Consider the following 20,196-nt stretch of genomic DNA (forward strand, 5'->3'; position numbering starts at 1 on the left):
TGCATTGCATCCACTTTGACTAAAGCCATTATGCACATGGTGCTGGCAGATTGCATGAATCACACAGGACAGTTGCTGTTCCCTGATGGGATGTTTTACGTCTGTAACCATGACAGTGGGAAATGTAAAGCTGGCAATTCTAGGAGTTCAGAAAACTCATAATATTTGATTTTTTTTTAACTTAATATGTTAATCCCTGAAGTCTCATGATTATCCCCGAAGTCTCAAGATTATTTCAGAATATTTTTCTGCCTTTCTAAAATACTTCAGTGCTTCCTGAGAAGGCATATACCTTCCAGACATTTGAAATTAAAAGTCAGTTAGAAAAAACACAGAAATAGAAGTTGCTTGATTTTTAGTTTCAAGAATATATCATTACTCTTAGGTATTAGCTTTTGGAGCCAGGAGGCTGAATCTATCTGTACCAAAAATGTGACTAGCACTGAAAAATAATTCATAACATCTGTAGCTTGCAATATCCGTTATACTTTGAAATATGTGTTCACTACATGGAGTGGGTGGAAATGGAAAAGAGCAGTTAAAGCAATGCATTCATTTTTAAACCTTTGCTAGGGCCTTTATAATTATTAGTAGTATCGTAATGGAGAATTATGCATTTGATCATAATGTGTGAATTTGTTTCTATTTTTCTGTGTTCCTCCCTTTGTTCTGGGAAGCAATGTTGTCAATGTTTGGAAAAAAATGCAGTGTACTAACTTATCAGTAGGTCTACCTTTGTAAGAGGCTGCCTCAGCAGGGGATGGAGTTCTTTTTCTTCTTCCTTCCTATGGCAAGGGTCAGCGGTATACAAAAATAATAATCTGTGATAAAAATAAGTCCAAAATGGATCTTAATGGAAAATTAGTCTTACAGACTGAAAAGCAGAAAAAAAGTCTGACAAATGGTTGTGAATCACCTGTAAGAAGATGTATTTTAAGAGTCTCCTGCATTCCAATGGACACTGCTTTTTCATATCTCTTAGAAAAAAATTATTACTGCTGATTTCACAGCAAGCGAGGGGAAGGTGGAGAACAAACTTTTACTTTGAAAATGGGAGAGAGAAGGAGTCTGTGGATACTTCTCTGTAGAGAAAGACAATTGTTTCTTATTTTATTGTAGGATTCAGTAGGATTGTAGGATGCAAATAATAAAACTACCCCTATTTGCAAATCCCACACAATAGAAAACAAATTTCCAGTAAATACTGAAGCAGATAGCCTGGGAAAGCATCAGTGACCCTGTCTAAGTCCAAACATTCAAAGCTGTGTTAAGGTCCTTGCCATCCTTCCAGAAAGCAACTCTTGAGTCCTGCGATTTTCCGTGACCGAGTATCCTGACCCCGTAAGCTTGCCGTTCGCCTCCTTTGCCCCAGAGTCCGCTCAGGGCATTACGAAGGGTATTGACCCCCGGGGAGGGCTGCTGCCCGTCAGTGGGATGAGCAGGGGAGAGCACACAGCAGCGTGCACAGGCAGCTGCTGGAGAGGCTGCCTCCGCCGGGAGAGAATCACGGTTGGGAATTACATGTAGCTCAGCCCAAATTCCTCAGCTGGCAGCAGCTGTTTGTGGAAACTGAAGGAGTCTTGAAAAGAGCCCCATTTTATGGCCCCTGTGATAATAATCGTGAGTGTTGCAATGTAATAACACATGTATCCGAGCTACAGCGTTCAGATGTCTCTCTGCCTTTTGGCCCCTTCTCTCCAGCTGGGGAAGGGAAGGATTATTCAGAGGAAAAAGCCCCATCCCTGCTTGTTGTAAAATGGATAGGTGGAGGAAAAAAAATATGAAAACACCCCCCAAAACCAAACAAAAAAATCGAAACACAAGCTCTGTTGTGTTGTTAAAGTTGTTTATAATTGGCACTGTTCACATATTTGTTATTTTGACTATGTGGTCTCAGTGTTGCAAGGATGCAATTCTCAGGGATGTGTCCTCGTCTCTGGGCTACAGACTCAGACTCCCATTTGCTTAGTCTCCCTTGCTGGCCCCATAAATCTTGCATTCCTTTTCTGCACAGTCGTATGGCTTCAGCAGAAACATGGCTCCGGGCCAAGTTGCAGACTAACTTGTGGCTCTCACTTCTGAGAAGCTGGAGCAGTGGACTGAAACCCCTTCTTAGCGAGGAGGCTTTCAGAAGCCACCCTTCGCCTTTTGTGGGTGAAACAATTCCACGGCCACTTGATCACAGCAGGTTATTCCCTCAGCTGCAAAGTAATAAAGCCTGCCTTGTATACCAAGCCCCCTAACGTCCCTTAGTCCTCAGACTATTCCCAAATCCTTGCTACATCTCCTACACCTGTCTGGCTGGCTTAATGGCAGCATATGCTAGTTGGGCTGGTGCAGTGATACACGGGGGATGGCTAGGTACTGACTGCTGCTCTCTCAGGGACTGCATAAGGGCTGAATGATACCAGTCTTGGCTCTTCTCTGCCTAATTGCTGGTCTCATAAAATCTCCAGACCCATCAGCCTTCTGTCCTCCCCAGGAGGTGAGGCAATCCCAGCTAAACAGCCAGACGCTGTAATTTGCTTAAGAACTTACGAGAAAAAAAACTACACCCCACATCGACAGGATCCCACAGAGACAAGCCTGATTTCTGCAAAGTTGCCTTCTCCATCCTCCCACTAAGGAGGGATTCCTGGTCCTGTTACCCTCTCCCCACCGAACATCTTCTAGGTGACTGTAGATGAGCCTTTCTGTGCTCCCAAAAGTGACCGTGGGCCCCTGTTGTCTGCGTGAAAGAAATACGTTGATGATCCAGCTCTGCTGGATTTCAGGGAATACATTTTGATTGTGTTTGTTATTCCAAAAATCTGTGGTGTAGTGACTAGTGTAAGACCAAGTTAGGAAAACTTCTGCCAGGGATAATAAAAGTTCAGCTGATCCTGACTAACAAAAGGAAATATTTCAAGCTTACTTAGACACTTTTTTTTTTTTTTTTCATTTTGTAGTTCTATGGCATATTCTGTTCTTTATGTGTTTTCATATGCATGCATTTTTACACACATACATGTACACTGGTGGGAATAGTTGAGTGCTACAGGTTGATAATGTAGAACAGAAGAAAATTTCTACTTATAGAAATCTGCAGAGAATAATACAGATCTGACCTGTGCTGCAGGAAATGATAGCTGTTCAGCTTTTATAAAGAAATCATGATTTCTCCCAAAGAAATATTTTAGTGCAAATCGAAATGGTCTTTATGACTAAGGATACATGAACTGATTTATTAGATCCCTTATATTTCCAGAATCTTTAGGCTCTGAATTTCAGTGTAAACAAGGATTTTGGAAGGGTAGAGCTGTACCATTTCTACTTATTTGTGAAAAAGTAGAATTTTAAAAAATGTATTTACCAACTTAAATAATAACTGACTTAGTTTTATTCAACCAAAATAAATAAAGACATATGTATTTTCAATTTAACATACAGTGGGAAAGGAAGAAGAATCTAAATTTTTAATCAGTTATAAGTTAATCTTAGGAACCAGAGGCCTGAAATATTTCCAGGGAACTGAATACCAAACTGTGTAGCACTGATTATTCACATAAAAAGTCAGACTACTATGAGAGATTTTCCTATGGCTTTTTAAGAAGCAAGCTTTAAGGTATAAAAAATCACAGCCAAGAGCTGGAATACTTGCGTAAACTGTTCCTAAAATGATTGAAAGGTGACTCAATTGGCACTTTCCAACACCAGTTCCCCTTTCAGTTGGCATTACATAAATTTCACTGGAAGGCATTTGCAGGAGGACATGCAGTCATACTGTACAACAGGGCTTCAGAAGTGTAGGGGCATCACTTGAGTTTCTCAGAAATGAGTAGTAAGGACAGCCCACAGTTCCCCTTTAAACTTCTCGGTCTCCCAGACACGGAAATTCTTTTCCAGGAGCCAAGAGCCATTTCAGGTTCTAGCAGGATTACGATTTTCTTGATTCAGTTCAACTCCTGCCATGCTGTCGTGTTAGTTCAGGCTGCCCCATTCATCAGAACTGGCTGTCTAGTGACCTGTCCTCACCAGAAAGGTTTGAAGGTTTGCTCTCCAGGTAGGGAATCTCCAGCACAAGGACTAGTTTGCACTACACCGATGCCCCTCTGACGTGTATCTAACTAGAGATACATCTACCTATAGAGAGACCTGGACCTGCAAGGTGAAGCACAGCCATTGAAGCCAATGTAGATGTGACAAGTGGTGAAATACTTGGATCCAATCCACACCTCAAAAACAGTTTAGTCCTGAATTACTTAGCTGCTGATTTTACAAGGCAGTGTCCAGATCCACCCATTAATAAACTCTTCCTCCACTGGAGAGCTCCAGTTAATGTAGCTTTCAGCTGGAGGATGTCCTAAACTGCTTAATGATATTGCAATGTCTCTCCAGCACCCGGGGTGCATCCTGTACTCCTCTATGCTTTGCTCTTCAAAACTCATACAAGTGAAGAAAAAAAAATCAAATATAATTTATATAGCTGTTTTCTGAAACATTTTTTAAAACAGCTTCAGGAAATGCATACGGAATATACATGAGATAGGTAATAAAACAAGCTTAACATTTGTTATTGTATTGTACATTCTTCTAGTTTCTAGTACAAGATAGGAAGCTTTCATAAATCATATTTCACAAATGGATATCTGGTTATTAAATCTGTCTTATTGCTATAATATGAAACATTTAAAGTTTAACCTCATTGCTCTGAGAAATTATTAGTTCTGCCTTATCCAGGGATAGCACTTGAGCTTTTAGAAGCTCACATGTCAAGCTTGATATGTACAGTTGGAAATTTAGTTTGAAGTTTAGTCTCTGGCAAATTATCCTTTCAGTGGCAATCTAAGTGTTCCTACAAAGTATATTCTAAGGGCATCACATAAAGGACAGCTGTATAGCTCTCATGTGCCCGAGTTTCTGCCATAAGCACTTATTTACAGATACCAGTCTGCTAATACAAATGTACTGACAACCAGAACATAGTAATATTACTTTGAATACAAGTAATTAAACTTTTTTTTATATTTATATGTGAAAAATGCTATAAAAGTTGCTAGACTGTAAGAACTTCTTATAACAAAGTTATGGTCTTGAAAAAGTAGTGCTTTTTGGGAAAGAATTTTTAGTTGCTGACATCATTCCTGTCTGCTGAGGACAGAAACTGTCCAAAGACAACCAACATACAAATTATATGGTATCACATTTTTATATATTTGGAACTCTAGTCTTGCACTTCTGAAAGTAATGAAGGTTTTGCAACTGTCTTCAGTAAAAATGAAGTCCATGACCAAATGAAGAAAGGTTATTTTAGTAATATGAAGAATCTTAATCTGTATCATATATTCAGGCACTAAATATCAGTCAGGTAAACAGGATGAGATGTGAGCTTTGGCTCTTGTCATTTTATGTACGGTAGAAGCTTTTACTAATTCATCCCAGGCTGGATGATTGTGCTTTTTAAAATGTTTGGATGCTGGTGTGGTTAAAATTCAGCCAGGTTAATCTATATTGTACTCAGTTTTAATAAATATCACATCCAAATATTTTAATAATTTTTTAGCTAATGTTAGAGAACTTATGGGTGGGAAAATAAATTTGAAAGAGTGGCTAAGATGTTTTTTAAATTCAGAAACCAAACTTTTGTAATGGTAGGACAACAGAACATGTTCTATACAGACTAATATTATCAATTCAGAAGTGAGATTAAAAGAAGCAAACACTTCAAAAGCTTAGGCCTCCTGCACCCATATATAGATAGCTAAAAAAGCAATCTTGTTTCCAGAATTTGCTAAGCACCAAGCAGGAGTAACAGGTACCGGTGGGATCTGTGAGATGCTCAACACCGGAAGATTCAGACCAGGCACCTAAAGATGAATTGGAGACCTCATCTGCATGCAAATATGTTTAAGAATATGACCAAATCTATAATGAACTCGGTGCATTGCTAATTGTAGTAAAAAGCTCCAGTACACATCGCTGTGGCCTCTCTAGAGTTTATGGTAAAGTTTTATAGTAGTAACTAGTTAAAAGGATTAGATATTGTACCAAACATATACTTTTCATCCTTCCAAATAAGAGCCAACCATTTTTTTACTCTACATATACATATATCTATATATATTCTAAAAAGGATTGAAAGAGAAGGTGTTTTGCTTAACATTGGATTTTGACAGAGAACCCTACATTCTAGGTGTGAAAACACATTTGTGATGAATGTTAAACATCACAGAATCACAGAATTGCTGAGTTTGGAGGTCACCTCTTGAGATTGTCTAGTTCACCCCCCTGCTAAAGCAAGTTCAGCTAGATCAGGTTGCTTAGGGCTGTGTCCAGTCAACTTTTGAATACCTCCAAGGATGGAGACTCCACAGCCTTTGTGGGCAAAGCATATCTTATCTCTGGGCAAGCATATCTCACTGTGTTTGCAATGCCATGCTTGAAATTAAAATATATAGGTTTAAAAAGATAATAAATAGGTATATATCTTTCATCTGAGAACAATATCACGCAGTCTGCCATCATACTGGGGAGACACTGGTGATACTTGCTGAGAGAACTTTCCCAGGAGAGTTCAAATATAGCTTTAGAAATATTTGTTAAAAACTTTACTGGTAGAAAGACTGTTCTATCCAGAGAAGTCCACTTCTGTTAGATGCCCATATAGAGACTTTATTAGTATCTATAAATTTTTGCCTACCAACCATTCATTTAGCATCTCACATTCTGTTAAAAAAAAAGACTAGTTAGGAAAGAACATTTTAATTTTGTGGTAAATCAGAATGACTATAAAAGATTTGCTCTATTCCAAGTCACAGTATGAAAGGAAAGCTGGGTAAAGCAAGTGTTATTTAACACTAAATAATTTCATTTCCATGACTTCATCGGACTTACATATCAGCTATTCAGAAAATAGTCCCAAAGAGAGTCTTTAATTTAAACTGTCTGATGTTCTTTTGGCAGTTGTAGTGAAACCAAGAGATTTGTTCTCCAGAAAACTTGGACATAGTTTCAGATGAAAGAAAAGGGGGGAGGTGGATTGGTTTTTTTTTAAGGTGGACTTTACTGCAAGTTATTCAGTTACTGTCAAACAAACAGTATTTTTTCTGGAAATGATTATAATTAACTATCGTACTTTCAAAAAAGCCTACTACCTTTTAAATAGCAGGAAATGTTCTCTGTCCACAAAAGCTAACATACAGTGAAATTAATAAATACCATACCTCTTTCTGAAAGCAATTCTTATTCACACAATTGAGTGGGATTAAACATGTTAGAAATAATTTTCCCAAACTCAATCCTTTGCTCAAGCTATAACTCAGATATATACCCAGAAAAGGGCATAATGGAAATGTGAATAAATAAATTTTGATTTGACATAGAAAAATAGAACTCCCTTTGACTGGTTGGAGACAGAAATACTTTCAGATAAGTATTCATAAGCTTCTTCAGGAAATGAGTTCTAGAAATGGTGTTTACTGAAAGGTAAATACTGCTAAGAAAAGTACTGACCCTTATTTGAAGTTTCTTTCAAAGTCAATTGTTTATTCTTTTCACTGTCCCTAGGTCTGGAAAAAGTGCCAAAAGACCTTCCTCCTGACACAACTCTGCTGGACTTACAGAACAACAAAATCACTGAAATTAAAGAAGGAGATTTCAAGAACTTGAAGAATCTTCATGTAAGTGTATAAATGAACTAGCATTTGCCAAAAAAAAAAAAAAAAAAAAAAAAGTGGAGAAAATGTGGTTTTGGCCTGGTACTCAGGTTTTTAGAGAAAACTGATGAAATACTCTATGATCTTCCCCCACCAGCCCAGCCTATTTATTTCCTTTCCCATTCCTCTCCTGCAAACTCTTCTCATACCACAGAAGTTTCTCATCTCTTTTCAGCTCTTCATACCTGTCTCCTGTCCATTCAGTCTCCTGATCTCCACCAAAACTTCTCTCACCTATTTATTTATGTTTTCAGTCCCTTTGGCACAGTGACTTGATTATTTCTATTAAAAAAGTAGATCCATCTCAACCCTGCCAACCCACTCACTTATTACTGTATTCCTTCCCTTCCCACCTCTGAGCTCACAGAGATTTGTATAGACCATGTTTGTCAGCAGTTTTTCTGTACCAATTTTAGTTCAAGAACCTTTTCAAATCAATCTTCTGCCCCCTGCACTACAATGAAATTGTGTTTTTGCAATAACCTTCTCCTAGCAAAACTCCACCTTCATCCTCCTTTACCTGCCAGTCTTTTCCAACATTGCTGTCTGTTTTCCTCTTTGCTGAAATATTTTCCTTCCCTGGTTTCTGTGACTGCCCTTTTCTTCTGGTTCACCTCTTCTTTTCCAAGTTTCCATCAGGCAACTACCTTCCTCAGTTTCCAGATTTTTGTTTCTCTGTCTGAGGTCCTCCTCCCTTATTTCTATACTTCTTATCAACATCTTAAAATTCATACCTCACAGTCTTACCTCAATTTTGTTGAAATATCTCTTTCTCTCCAGATCAGAAAAAGGCTATTACTTTTCTGCCTTTCAAAGTAATAGCCCAACTCAAGCATATTTCTGAAAAGATTATTTTTCTAGCCTTTCACCTACTCAATTTATTCTCTGTATTGTTCCTGTTGATCCTTTTTGATTAGAACCAATATAAACTACTTGGCTTTCCTTTCCTGGCTCTTCACAGCCTCCTTCTGTTCTATTGTTTTCATTCACAACCAAGAAGCCAACTCCCACTTTTTATCTGGTCGTGATGCCAATGCCATCACCCAAACAAGCTTTGTTTCAAACATAGAATCTGCATTCAGCCACTCGAACTTGGGAAAAAAAATAATCCTATAAACATTTATCTCCTTAACTATGTCCAAATTCCCTCTTAAATTTTTGTTTTAATGCACCATCAAGAAGAAAAGGGTTTAAAAATTTGTAGGAATAGGCACAATGCCAGTCTGTCCATAGTGGAGGGAGCTGCATGAGTAAATCATGATGAGGTTCATCTCATCTAATTTTAGTATAGGTGTCTATACTTGAGCTAGTTACATAGGTAACCTCTACAGTCAACAAAGAGAAGTAGGTACCTCTACCTTACATTTCATCTGACTTGGTTTTAGAATGAGGTGACTTGTGCCCCAGAATTTTTTTTTTCAATTCCTCTGCTTGGCTACTGAACAGATTCGACACCCTAATTCCTGCCCACTTGTTTTGGTTTTCTTCCACCTTGGAGAGAAGTCCTGTGTTTTCAGTGAAGATCATCTGCAAGGTGCTAAAAAAGAGAAAAGTCTTGTCAGTGAAGTCAATCTTTTCGCAATCCTTCTTCATGACACTGCATGAAATGAGTCAGAGCATGGTATTGCAGACGAAAAGCACTCTCCCCAGTGACTTCTGCCTACTTGGCGCTCAGCTCAGGTCTCTGTTATATATCCCGCTGTGAGTTAAGCTGTTGTGAACTATGTCATCTCATTGAGTTTAACTCTATGGATTTTTTTCTTTCTTTTATTATAGCAGATATAATTTAATAGTGAATTAAATAGGTAACTCTTCAGGGAAGAGATTATTTCTTTGTCTTACTCCCAAAAGTACCCAATACATGCTTAGGGACCAGTGGAAATCATACAGAAGAGTGACAACAGTAACATAAGTTTTAACAAATAACCTTCAAAACAATGCAGTTTTCCTGGATTTACTCACGAACAAAAAACGATCTTCTCATCTCCTCCCCAAAATAATATTTAGCCATGCAATACATTTATGTAACTAGGCACCATCTTTACTCTCAGCAGGCATCATTCTTCTTCTTGTGTAATATATGGGAACGATTCCCATTCCCCACCTTGCAATTAAATACTCTTCAGAGTCACAGTGAAAGGGAAATATTGTTTTTAGATAACTCAAAAACTTCGTTGTTGACAGAGCTCCATTGTCACTTTTGTTTTAAGGAGATATGTGTGCGTGCGAGACATACATATATATATATCTTGTATATGCTTTTGAATCATATTCCCTGATAAACATGGCTTGTGTTAGCGTTACACTTGACAGTGTGATATTCAAAAGTTTCTAGACTTCTTAGATTTTACTAAACCTTCTTATACTCTCCTAAAGCAGGAAGATTTACATAAATTATCAGTATTATTGTTCCAAAATCTAAAATGATCAGCAACTGTAGTTAACCTCTTGCATGAAGTGATCACTTACGGGAACAATTCCTCAAATCCCAATTGTAAGAGATCTTGAAAAAAAGTAACAGTATATTCAGTTTATTCCTTTTGAATATTCTTTTAAAATTCTTTCCTAATTCCTATAGACATCACCAACCACAAGTGTAAAAGTTTTAGAAGAGATTTTCATGAGCAAGCCTGGTTGAACCTAAAGTTTGACTTGTACTAAAAACCAGATGAAGTAAGGAGAAAAGAAAGGATCTACCTATAACCTGCCTGTGGCTTCTCTTTCAGCACAAATGTAACTGCTTATGCTCTGAGTGCACAGTACACGGAAATATAAATGAAAGAGAAATTAGTACCTACAAAAATATCCTTTGTATCAGAAAATTTTCCTGAGTAGGTAAAAGAGCAGTTAAACTTTGCAGCTGTGGAAATATGGCAAGCAATTAGAGAAGGATGCAGCTAAGGGAACATTTATCTGCAAATAAAAGCTGCCTTCCAGAAAACACCGGAGTCAACAGTTTTGGTGCACTTGATATTTTTATAGTTTTAAATTTATCCAGGAAAAAATGGCTAAACTATTACTGTTGTACTATAAAAACTCAGTGAGACTTCACACTATTTAAAAATGAAAGATAAGATCTATTTTTTACCAGAGGACTTGGGAGAATAGGGAAAAAATTGAAGACAGTCTTTTTTTAGGGCCGATGACCGAGTTTTGCAGTTTCAGAAAACCGTCTGATATTATGTAAAAAAACTTGCTTATGATTTAGACCTGTGGCAAAACAATCAGAGACACGCTCTTGGAAAAGCCAGGAAAAAAATCTTCTATGAAACTGTCAGAATTTTCCAGGCAGACTGACACTTCTGGATAGAGTACAGTACTTTGACCCCATGGACACAATAAAGAATCCAAAATACTACATGAGTAAGCTCTCATGCAGAGTGAAGGAGGAGTCTACAAAAACAGCACATGGAGTTGCATGCTGTGTGGCAAAGCCAAAGCAAACCAGCATAACACCTGGCACTTGGAAAAAGAGGTAAAAGAAACTACTGTGTATTAGATCACTATAAGAACAGCACAAACAACAGAATAGTGACGGCATGCTTTTCCAACAGGAATTTTTCAATGGCACGGTGTTAGTACAGCAAAAGAAGACGAATGCGCTATTGGCCTGAAATCAAATGGAACATTGCTTAATCTAAGCTGGCAGAACTATGCAAAGCCATGGTTGTGCATACAACAGTGCTAAAACCAGTTGTATTTATACCGAAAGAAAAGACCTGCACAAAAGAGATAAAAGATTTAAACTTGGGACTTAAGGTTATGACCATACCCACACTAAGGGATTATCAACACTAAATGTATGGGCAGATAAACTGAAAACCCCTTTGTAGTAATATCAAGTGGAAAAATAATGTATTGCATTAGAAAAGTTTCATGCACTCTTTTTTTTTATCAAAAGAAGGCTCTCTATGGAGGAATGAGAGCCCAGATTAAGTGAAGAAAAGTCTAAGAACATCTTCCAGGGATACAGAAAAGCTCCCAAGAGATCAAAAAAATATTAATGAAAGAACACAATTGTCAGATGACTCGTTACAGCTTCAGTTCCCTTTTCCCAGGCATAATTAGAAGAGAAGTTAAGTAAACATAATGCTCTGAATATCACAGAATGAAAAATCAGTAACCACCAGCGTGCTGTAAAAAGCCAAAGACAGATATCTCTGTCCAGTTTCTACCTCTGAACCCAATTCCCACTACCACCAATGGCAGACATTCTTAACGGGACTGAGAGATACCTGTTTTTATTTTTTTTTTTCCCACTTGGTGCAGCTGTAGGTTTCTAACAAATATTCTGAGAAAAAAAAAAGTTAATCTTTCTGAAATGCAACACTCCCTTAGAGAGTTGTCATTTCCTCAGACTCTCCTTTGCATTGTGCTTAACACACAATGAGATTTGCGACTGAAACAAGTGTGTAACACACCACGTGCATGCAAAACATTTTTAATGTGAAGAGGGTAAAGATCTTTTCATGTGAGGAAAACAACAGATGAAAATACTTTGAGGTCCTTAAAATTCTGGAGAGAGTCAGCATACTAAGCTAATGAAAAAAGGAAATTCTATAGAATACAACAATAAAAGAAGCAAGTAAATTGCGATAAAATGAATGACCAAAATGCTTGCCTCAGTAGACAAGGACAGGGTTGGAAGATTCTCTAGAACTCCAGAGCTTTAGGATTATTTTTTGTTGGAGCAGGGAAATGTAGAGCCAGCTGCTCCCTGGTCATCTGTGCAAGTCGTGTTACGCAAGACTTATCAGGGAGAGCTCAAACACCGCGATGCTAGATCTGCAGCAGGCTCCTTGGCTTTGTGAGGTTATTCAGCAAGGCACTGTGGATGTGATCAAACTGCTTTCCACAGTCGCCTTTCGTTTGTATTGACGGGCTGTTGTTTCAATGCCTTGCCATCTCTTTCCCTCACAGTTCATTCATCTCTTCCTTATTGATTCTATGTCATCCCTATTTCCTTGCCTTTCTGAGCTATGTCCACTTGATGCTAGGTTTGGCAGGGTTACCACCAAACCCCACCAAAGAATTTAAGTAACAACAAATAAAGAATAATTGCACCATCATGGTTTTTTTTATACCTTTATCCTTTTCCTGCTTTAACTGCTGATCATGGGCCCTTCAGGAGACATAACATCTGGAATTCTGTTCAGAGACCTCCTTGGATTCAGGGGCTTTTAGTTCCTTCAAGTTACCAATGTTTATGATTTTTTAAATGAATTTTAAAATGAATACTTCTTTTGTAGAATTCGGTCTCCTGGTATAACACAATTAGAGAAGAAAGTCAAGTTCTGTTGTATATTTTTCGTGTTCTTTGTTGTTTGTTTTTTTTTTTTTTCCTAAGTGTACATCCACTGCTAATAATTTTGCAGAAAAGTTTGACTATATGTCCAGGTTATGAGTATGACTTAACAACTGAAAACATAAGGCAAACAAAAAGGACAAAAATTTTTATTATTTTTATTTGGATGCCTGACTCCTGAGCTTACAATTCTTAAGGCATTACTGTTGCTAGCAGAACTGTAATAAAAAGCAGGTAATAATGTAATACATAACCCAGGAAATTAAAGAAATTCCATCGGGTCAGCGGATTGACTTTTCAGTTTAAACCCTGAAGGACGCATGCATCATTAAAGATTTGATGTTAGGTAAGAGTACCATCCCCAGCTGGCAAAACAGATGTATCACCACTTATTACGGCTGATAACAATTTGCTGATCATTTTACAGTTCACTTCTGATTTTGGCAAGGTTCTTGCTTCAAACTATTCTAAACTAAGAAGAACAGAAGTAGGGATGAAAACTCCTCAGAACAATCCCCTGAGATTCTCACATAATGAAATTACACCAAAAAATACAATCCCCTGCTCCGCACCCCCCGTCAGGACAAAAATTGTAAGTTTTGGTTAACTCCAAGAAGAACAACCCATGCTAGTTTCTACATGATTGCCACATGCTCTGTCTGCAGTTTGTAAGGGTGTATTTTGACAAAAGCCTGCCAACAAGTGTTCCAAAATTTTCCTGAATTGTGAATCCTCCTTTTTGTTTTGGGAATAAATATTTGAAGTAGAAACCAGGCCAGAGGGAGCTAAATGGCCAGACTCCCACTGACCTCAACGGAGCCAGCATCTATTCCTGTCATACAGTGATTTTTTTTTTTTTTTTTTTCCCTGACTACACTAATACCAGAGGTGTTTCAGTAAAAAAGTAAACCATCTTTGGAGCAAAGCTTGGATTTTTTTTTTCCTCTCTGAGCACAGCTTAAACTGCTGGTCATGATAAGGTTGTCTGTAGGTATTACCACAGTGCGATATTATGACAGAGTCAATGTTCGCATGCTGTATATGACAAAGGAAAAAGGCTTTATCTCAGGAAAATGAGGATGGAAGCTAATTTTTCTCTTCTCCACAGGAAATTGCTATGAACCCTCTAAGCCTGAGTGACGTCTTTAATACTTGATGTATTTGTGCCTCTTTGTTTTCTCTTTCTTTCTTGCCTCTTTTCTTACCAATGGCTAAATATCTTTGCACCCATACCAGGTCACGCTGAAAGCTGTACATTCGTGTGCTCAGCCTTTTGTATTGTGAATCAGTGATGTGCTTCAACTCTTTTTTTTTTTTTTTTTTTTGGGGGGGGGGGCGGGGATTAGGGAGGGAAGTACAATTATCAATTATTTTAAAATATCTTTTTCCTTCCACTAAAAATGGAGGTGTGGAAGAAGGTGGATTTTTGAGTAAAAGTATCTATTCCTGTGGCTCTGCTCTAGGCATTGAGATTTCTGCCTATTCATTTCATACTAGCAGCATTGCAAGTGCTATCTGTGGTCAAGGTCTCCAGCACTTTCAGGTTGACCTTTATTTTTCCCTCCAAGTATTTCTTGCCCTGTACAAAATTTTTATATATCCTTTAACAAGATGAATAGAATGCCCCGTCATGCCATCTGGGCTTTATTCAGGATAGCTAGTCCATGTGGCATGTTTTTGCCTAACATCCCTTCCTCAATAGCACTGCCTGCAGATGTTTTCCCTAGGTTTTTCTCCTCTAGTTCCTGTTTTCACTGACCTCTAAATTCCCCTGAGTTTTTCATTTTGTTTTATTTTGGTTTGGTTTAACTTTTGTTACATGCAAACCATACGGGGCACATTCTGAGGAAAGTAAACAGCATTGCTCCGAGGCTAATAACTTAGTTCTTTAAGTCTTGCATATAATAGAGTTATTGTGAAGTGGGAAAGGAACCCAGGGGTATGGCTTGCCAGGTGTTATGCTGGTGTGTTATCCTCATCATTTGCTGTTGCTCTGGGAGACAGTAAAACTTCTCTTGCAAATTCTGACGTGTGGGTTTATTTTTTCTTCTTTACAGCTGCACAACAGTGTGGAAAAATAATGCAGGTTTAAAATACCAGGAGCGGGGACTTGCAGAGCAGGGTGTAAGTGGGAAATGGTATTCTGGTATAAAAAGTTGAAAACTACAGGTTTGTGATACCTTCCCACCTTATACCACCATACATATGTTCCCACTGTGAAATCAGTATTTTTAAACATACCTTTGATAGATACCATTATTTCTAAGTGAGAGACTTACTGAATGTTTGAGTAAAACAACAATTCTGTGTGTTTGCCCAAGGTAACATCATCATATTCAGGAGAAAGCATTGGCAAAGCAGAACAGATTAATCCTAGATACCTAGGTAATTTCCGGTTTTGGTCAGGACTCTCAGTTCTGCTCTGAAGGGCTGTAACAATCTTCTTAACATCAACTACTCAGAGAATATTTACACTGCAGTGCCTAGCTGAATGTATACCTATCTATTTCCAGCAAGAAATATTTCACATCAGATCATCAGCTGTGATGATCATAGCTCAAACATTTTTTATCTAAAAGACAACAAAGTTAAAACAAATCAAATAAAAAAAAGAAGAAAAGATAAGGCAGACTTTCATCTGAAATAAATGACCAAGCAGTACAAAGCAGGATGCAGGATAAAAATTTCAAGTGCTGATAAAATGAGTCTAAACTCATTGAATGTTGACTTAGAGATCTATGCAAAAGAAATCCATGGTAAAATTAAGGAAAAAAAAAATGTAACTAGCAGTAGCACCTTCAGTTATTCAGTTATTATGATAAAAACAATGAAGGAGACTCATCTGCATAATTCAAGCTGTACCCCTCGTAATAACTGGATTGTTTCCCATGTCCTAATATTGTGCAGGTAGCTGTATTACACTATGGGCAGAATCTACATCTGTATCACAATTCTGGCAATGGTGACTCAGGAAACTACACCCGTATGTACCCCATGTGTTCTCATGGCAGTTCTTATAGCTCAGGCTCAAATAAAAGAGAGTTGGGGCCATGGCTTCCACTGACCAATATATTTATTTTGGGAGAGGCTTATTTTTAGGGAAATACTCTGCTGAACTGTGAGTGACCTTTTCTGCCTCCTCTTGCAAACGTGTTCTTGCTAGCTAGCAGACAAAATTAAAACCAGATATGCTCAGCTTTACGTGTACTCAGTGAAACCATGTACAGAACACACTGCTTGCTTTGCTCAGGATGATCTGCAAGAAGCATCCATTAGGGAAAAAACACACATCAAATACCATTTTAAATGATATTCTCACCTCTCTTTCAGTTTTCATGATGGAGAGGTGCTGTCACAGATGCTGATGTACTTCTCGGCACAGTTTTAATACTTCACTGATTGTGGAAAGAGCTGAATGCTCAATTTTCCTCCAAGAAACAGACTAAAGTATAATTCTGGAAATAGTAAAAGTGTATTAAAATGCACCGAATGTTAACTATAGTATATGCAATATAAAAATTTGTGGTTTAGTAGCAGCTGTTGTCTTCTGTTTCTGAAAATAACATAATGGAGTCAGTGAACAAAGATGCTCTATAGCTATTCTCTAGTAATATATATAAGTAGATATTATATCTATATTTATACGGCCCATTCTACCTAATTCACTGCACAAACATACAGCACTGTAAGTCTGATAAGTAGACAGCAAACAGATGGAATGATAAGATTCATTCTGATATTTATCTTATCTGAAATCCTTTCCATTAGCTGCATTACTGTTCTGACAGTAATGGGACTTTCTTCTCCCTTTTTATGTCACGGTTGGTTAATCAATACAAGAGTTAGCAGTCATGTAAAATTTCAGAGGCGTACGGAGACCACTTATTACAGGTAACAGAGCTTTCATGGAGGCCTTTCTCCCCTGACTATACAGAGAGCTAATTTGCTTAGAGTCACCCTGAGTCTACATATCACAATTGTTGTGAGAACTGGATTAGGCACCTACGCGGCAGGCAGAATGAATATGGTCCATGATCCTGAACTGCAAGACTTAGAGTATGATGCTTCACATTGCTTCCCTTCCATACCAAGTTATGCTTAGCAAAAAAAATAGCTTATATTTCTGCAAAAATAAGGTTATTCTCAGACAGAAATCTAATAAGTGCAGTCTGTAAGACTAACAGGAAAGAGGCGATGACGTGCATATTTTTATTAAGCTGGGTTGTGCTTTCACCGCATTGAGTCATAGAATTTTTTGTTCAGGAAAAACTGGTTAGGATGGCTGTGTGATGATGGGTAAGGTATAAAAGTATCCTCAGAATAAATAAAATTAGAAAAAGCAAATAAAACTGTTAATGTTGGTTTTATGTGAATGTCTTATTCTTCACAGCTTTCAAATGGAAGGTTCGTAATTATCCTTGGGTATAAATTATGGATGTTAACAGAAGCTGCATATGCCTCAGCAATGAAATAACACTTGTATTTGTTATGTAGGCCTTGCTTATCTTTTCCTGTTTCAGAAGTTCTTAATCGATTTGTTTTAGTAGTGCATTGCATTTTCTTCAGCTCACTAGATTGGCCGTCAAAAGACACTAGAAAAAAAATCATTTTAAAATGTTTCATTCCTAAAATAATTTCCCTAGTGATCATTTGAGATCTCCTTCATTATTACCCCACAGGCATTGATCCTTGTTAACAACAAAATCAGCAAAATAAGCCCGTTAGCTTTTGCTCCTCTGAAGAAACTGGAAAGACTTTACCTGTCCAAGAACAACCTGAAGGAACTCCCAGAAAACATGCCGAAGTCACTTCAGGAGATACGGGCTCACGAGAATGAGATCTCCAAGTTGAGGAAAGCTGTCTTTAACGGACTGAATCAAGTGATTGTCTTAGGTACGAGCATGAGAAATTATAACAAAATCAACTCAGTGTTTTTTCAAGATGTTGTTTTTAGTTCAATCAGTGATTTTATGTAGAAAGCCAAGAAATGCTCCAATAAATTGTTCCTCCAAATTAGCTTTGACCTGAAGGATATAGGTACCTACCCTGCAGCACAGCTCACGACCATGTTTTGTTGGCAGAACTAGGCACCAATCCAATCAAGAGTTCAGGCATTGAAAACGGGGCTTTTCAGGGGATGAAGAGGCTCTCCTACATCCGTATCGCAGACACCAACATTACTAGCATCCCAAAAGGTAAGAAATTCAATTAGTATTTCAGAGATTTGCACAGGTATAATATAGTGACTTCCAGTCAGCTGGAAAGAAATGATTACGGAAGCCTTTTGAGTCAGTCCTTAGAGTATCCATTAGTTGACTACTTCATTTTTTGGTCAGTTGACTTTTATTGGTTCAGAAGCTTTTGTTTTTCTATTATGAGAAGCTCCACAAGAGGTGCAGTGTCAAAAGTAAGGCATTTTATGTTACTTTGCTTTTCTTGTCTCATAGCTGAAAGTGGAAGAATGTTTTCACCCTCCAACCCTGGTTGGTGAGCCTGATCAACTTTACACAGATGTAAACTCATGTAGAATGAACTGAAGTTCTACAAGCATAAAATCAGCCCTCCGCAAGTCTGTGGGTTTGAAGCCAAAAATACTATTCCTATACAAAACAGAAGCATTTGCTATTTTTAAAAGTACTTCATTGCAAATTGCTACAAAATAAGAACAACTTCAATATAACCTATTAAAAAAAAACAAACCAAAAAACAACAAAACAAACCAAAACAGAATGGTTCCAATCCAGAGGAAATTATATTCAATTTATTCATACATCAGCCAGCAGACTGTTTTGAAATAGCTGAAAACTTTTTGAAAGTTAATACTAGTTGTTATTTCTTTCTTCCCACATTTCCTGTTTTGGATGTCCCTTTGAGGGACCTCAGATAGTTAAAATATTTGGTTCCAATTTTTTTTTCCTGATAAGCAGAATTTTAATATGTGCTTAGTATGTGCCCTACCTAAAATAACATTAAAATTATTTTACCTGACCTTTATAATCTCATTTTCTGCTGCTGTTATTTGTTAAATATCTAGGTGTCAAATGTTTGTAGATTTATGTATGTGGATAGTCCGGCTAAAATGAAGGCTTTTTCTCTTACATTATTTTATATGTCTCATTTACATAATCATGAAGGCTAGAATTCATATCTGAGAAGAATTTCATTTAATTGTTTTTTAAGAATTAACTGTTCTATGATGACCTTAGGAGCTTGGTCTTATTTCATGTCAAATAAATTGTTACTAGCTGTTTTCATTTTCCCTGGTTGTGAAAGTTCCTTGTTTCATTCAGTGAATTGTTCTTGGCCATGTCTAGTAAAAATCTTTTTGTTACTATAAAAGAGCTTCAGTATAACACAAGTCCTTTTAAAAAAGGTAATAATCCAGTTTTATCAAAAGTAATTTGATGGTGGTCTTTCTTTCAGGCCTTCCCCCATCCCTTACTGAGCTTCACCTTGATGGTAACAAAATCAGCAAAATTGATGCTGACGGTCTGTCTGGACTCACCAACTTGGCAAAGTAAGAATTAATTTCTTGTTTTCACATAAAATACTAGTTGAAATTGTAACCACCACACACACAATTAGAAAACATCATTTTGGGCTTCATAAGTGTTATCACCATTGAAGAAGTACATAATTTAGCAGGAAAAGCTTCTAAGGACTTGTGTACTGACTTAAGAGAACAAAACACTTTTTTTTTTTCTAACAACACTTTCCAGCTGTTTCCAATTATGAGTGATGTATGCCCAGGACAAATGTTTCTTTGACTTTAAAAAAAAAATAAAAGAAAAAAAGATAAAGAGAGCAATTAGATTTTTTTTATTTTATTTTATTTTTTTTTATTATATATTTTATTTTTTATTTATGTCATGCTTCTTTCATTGTATTTCGATTTTCGGTTTATGCAGTTTTCTTGGGCACTGCCTTGCTCATGCAATTTGCCCTGGAAACTGAGGAAAAAAGCATATGGGAACCAAAACTGCTTGCACCAATATTTCCTTTGTTTCTCAAGAAAGGCAAGTCTGCAATGAGTTCAAGAACATGACAAAAAAAATAATCATACAATATAAACCAAAAAGTGTCATTTTTTCAGAGTGATTGTACCTTGCTAATCTGTGAATATGTTGTTGAATAAGTTTCTCTAAGTGTAGGAAAATGTAAGGAGAATTCCCAAAGAGTTATAGACATACAGAATTA

General features: G+C 37.3%; 1 protein-coding gene across 1 annotated transcript in view; it reads left to right on the forward strand.

Annotated features, from left to right (window-relative positions):
• The window catches only part of DCN (decorin), a 39,756-nt gene that overhangs the window by 13,230 nt on the left and 6,330 nt on the right, over window positions 1-20,196 (forward strand). The window contains exons 3-6 of the mRNA XM_030002636.1: window positions 7,546-7,658; window positions 17,679-17,892; window positions 18,081-18,194; window positions 19,423-19,516. Of these exons, the coding sequence (XP_029858496.1) occupies window positions 7,546-7,658; window positions 17,679-17,892; window positions 18,081-18,194; window positions 19,423-19,516 (535 nt within the window). The remainder of the gene's footprint in view (window positions 1-7,545; window positions 7,659-17,678; window positions 17,893-18,080; window positions 18,195-19,422; window positions 19,517-20,196) is intronic.

This window comes from Aquila chrysaetos, chromosome 26, assembly GCF_900496995.4.
Source record: "Aquila chrysaetos chrysaetos chromosome 26, bAquChr1.4, whole genome shotgun sequence".
Classification (NCBI taxonomy): Eukaryota; Metazoa; Chordata; class Aves; order Accipitriformes; family Accipitridae; genus Aquila; species Aquila chrysaetos.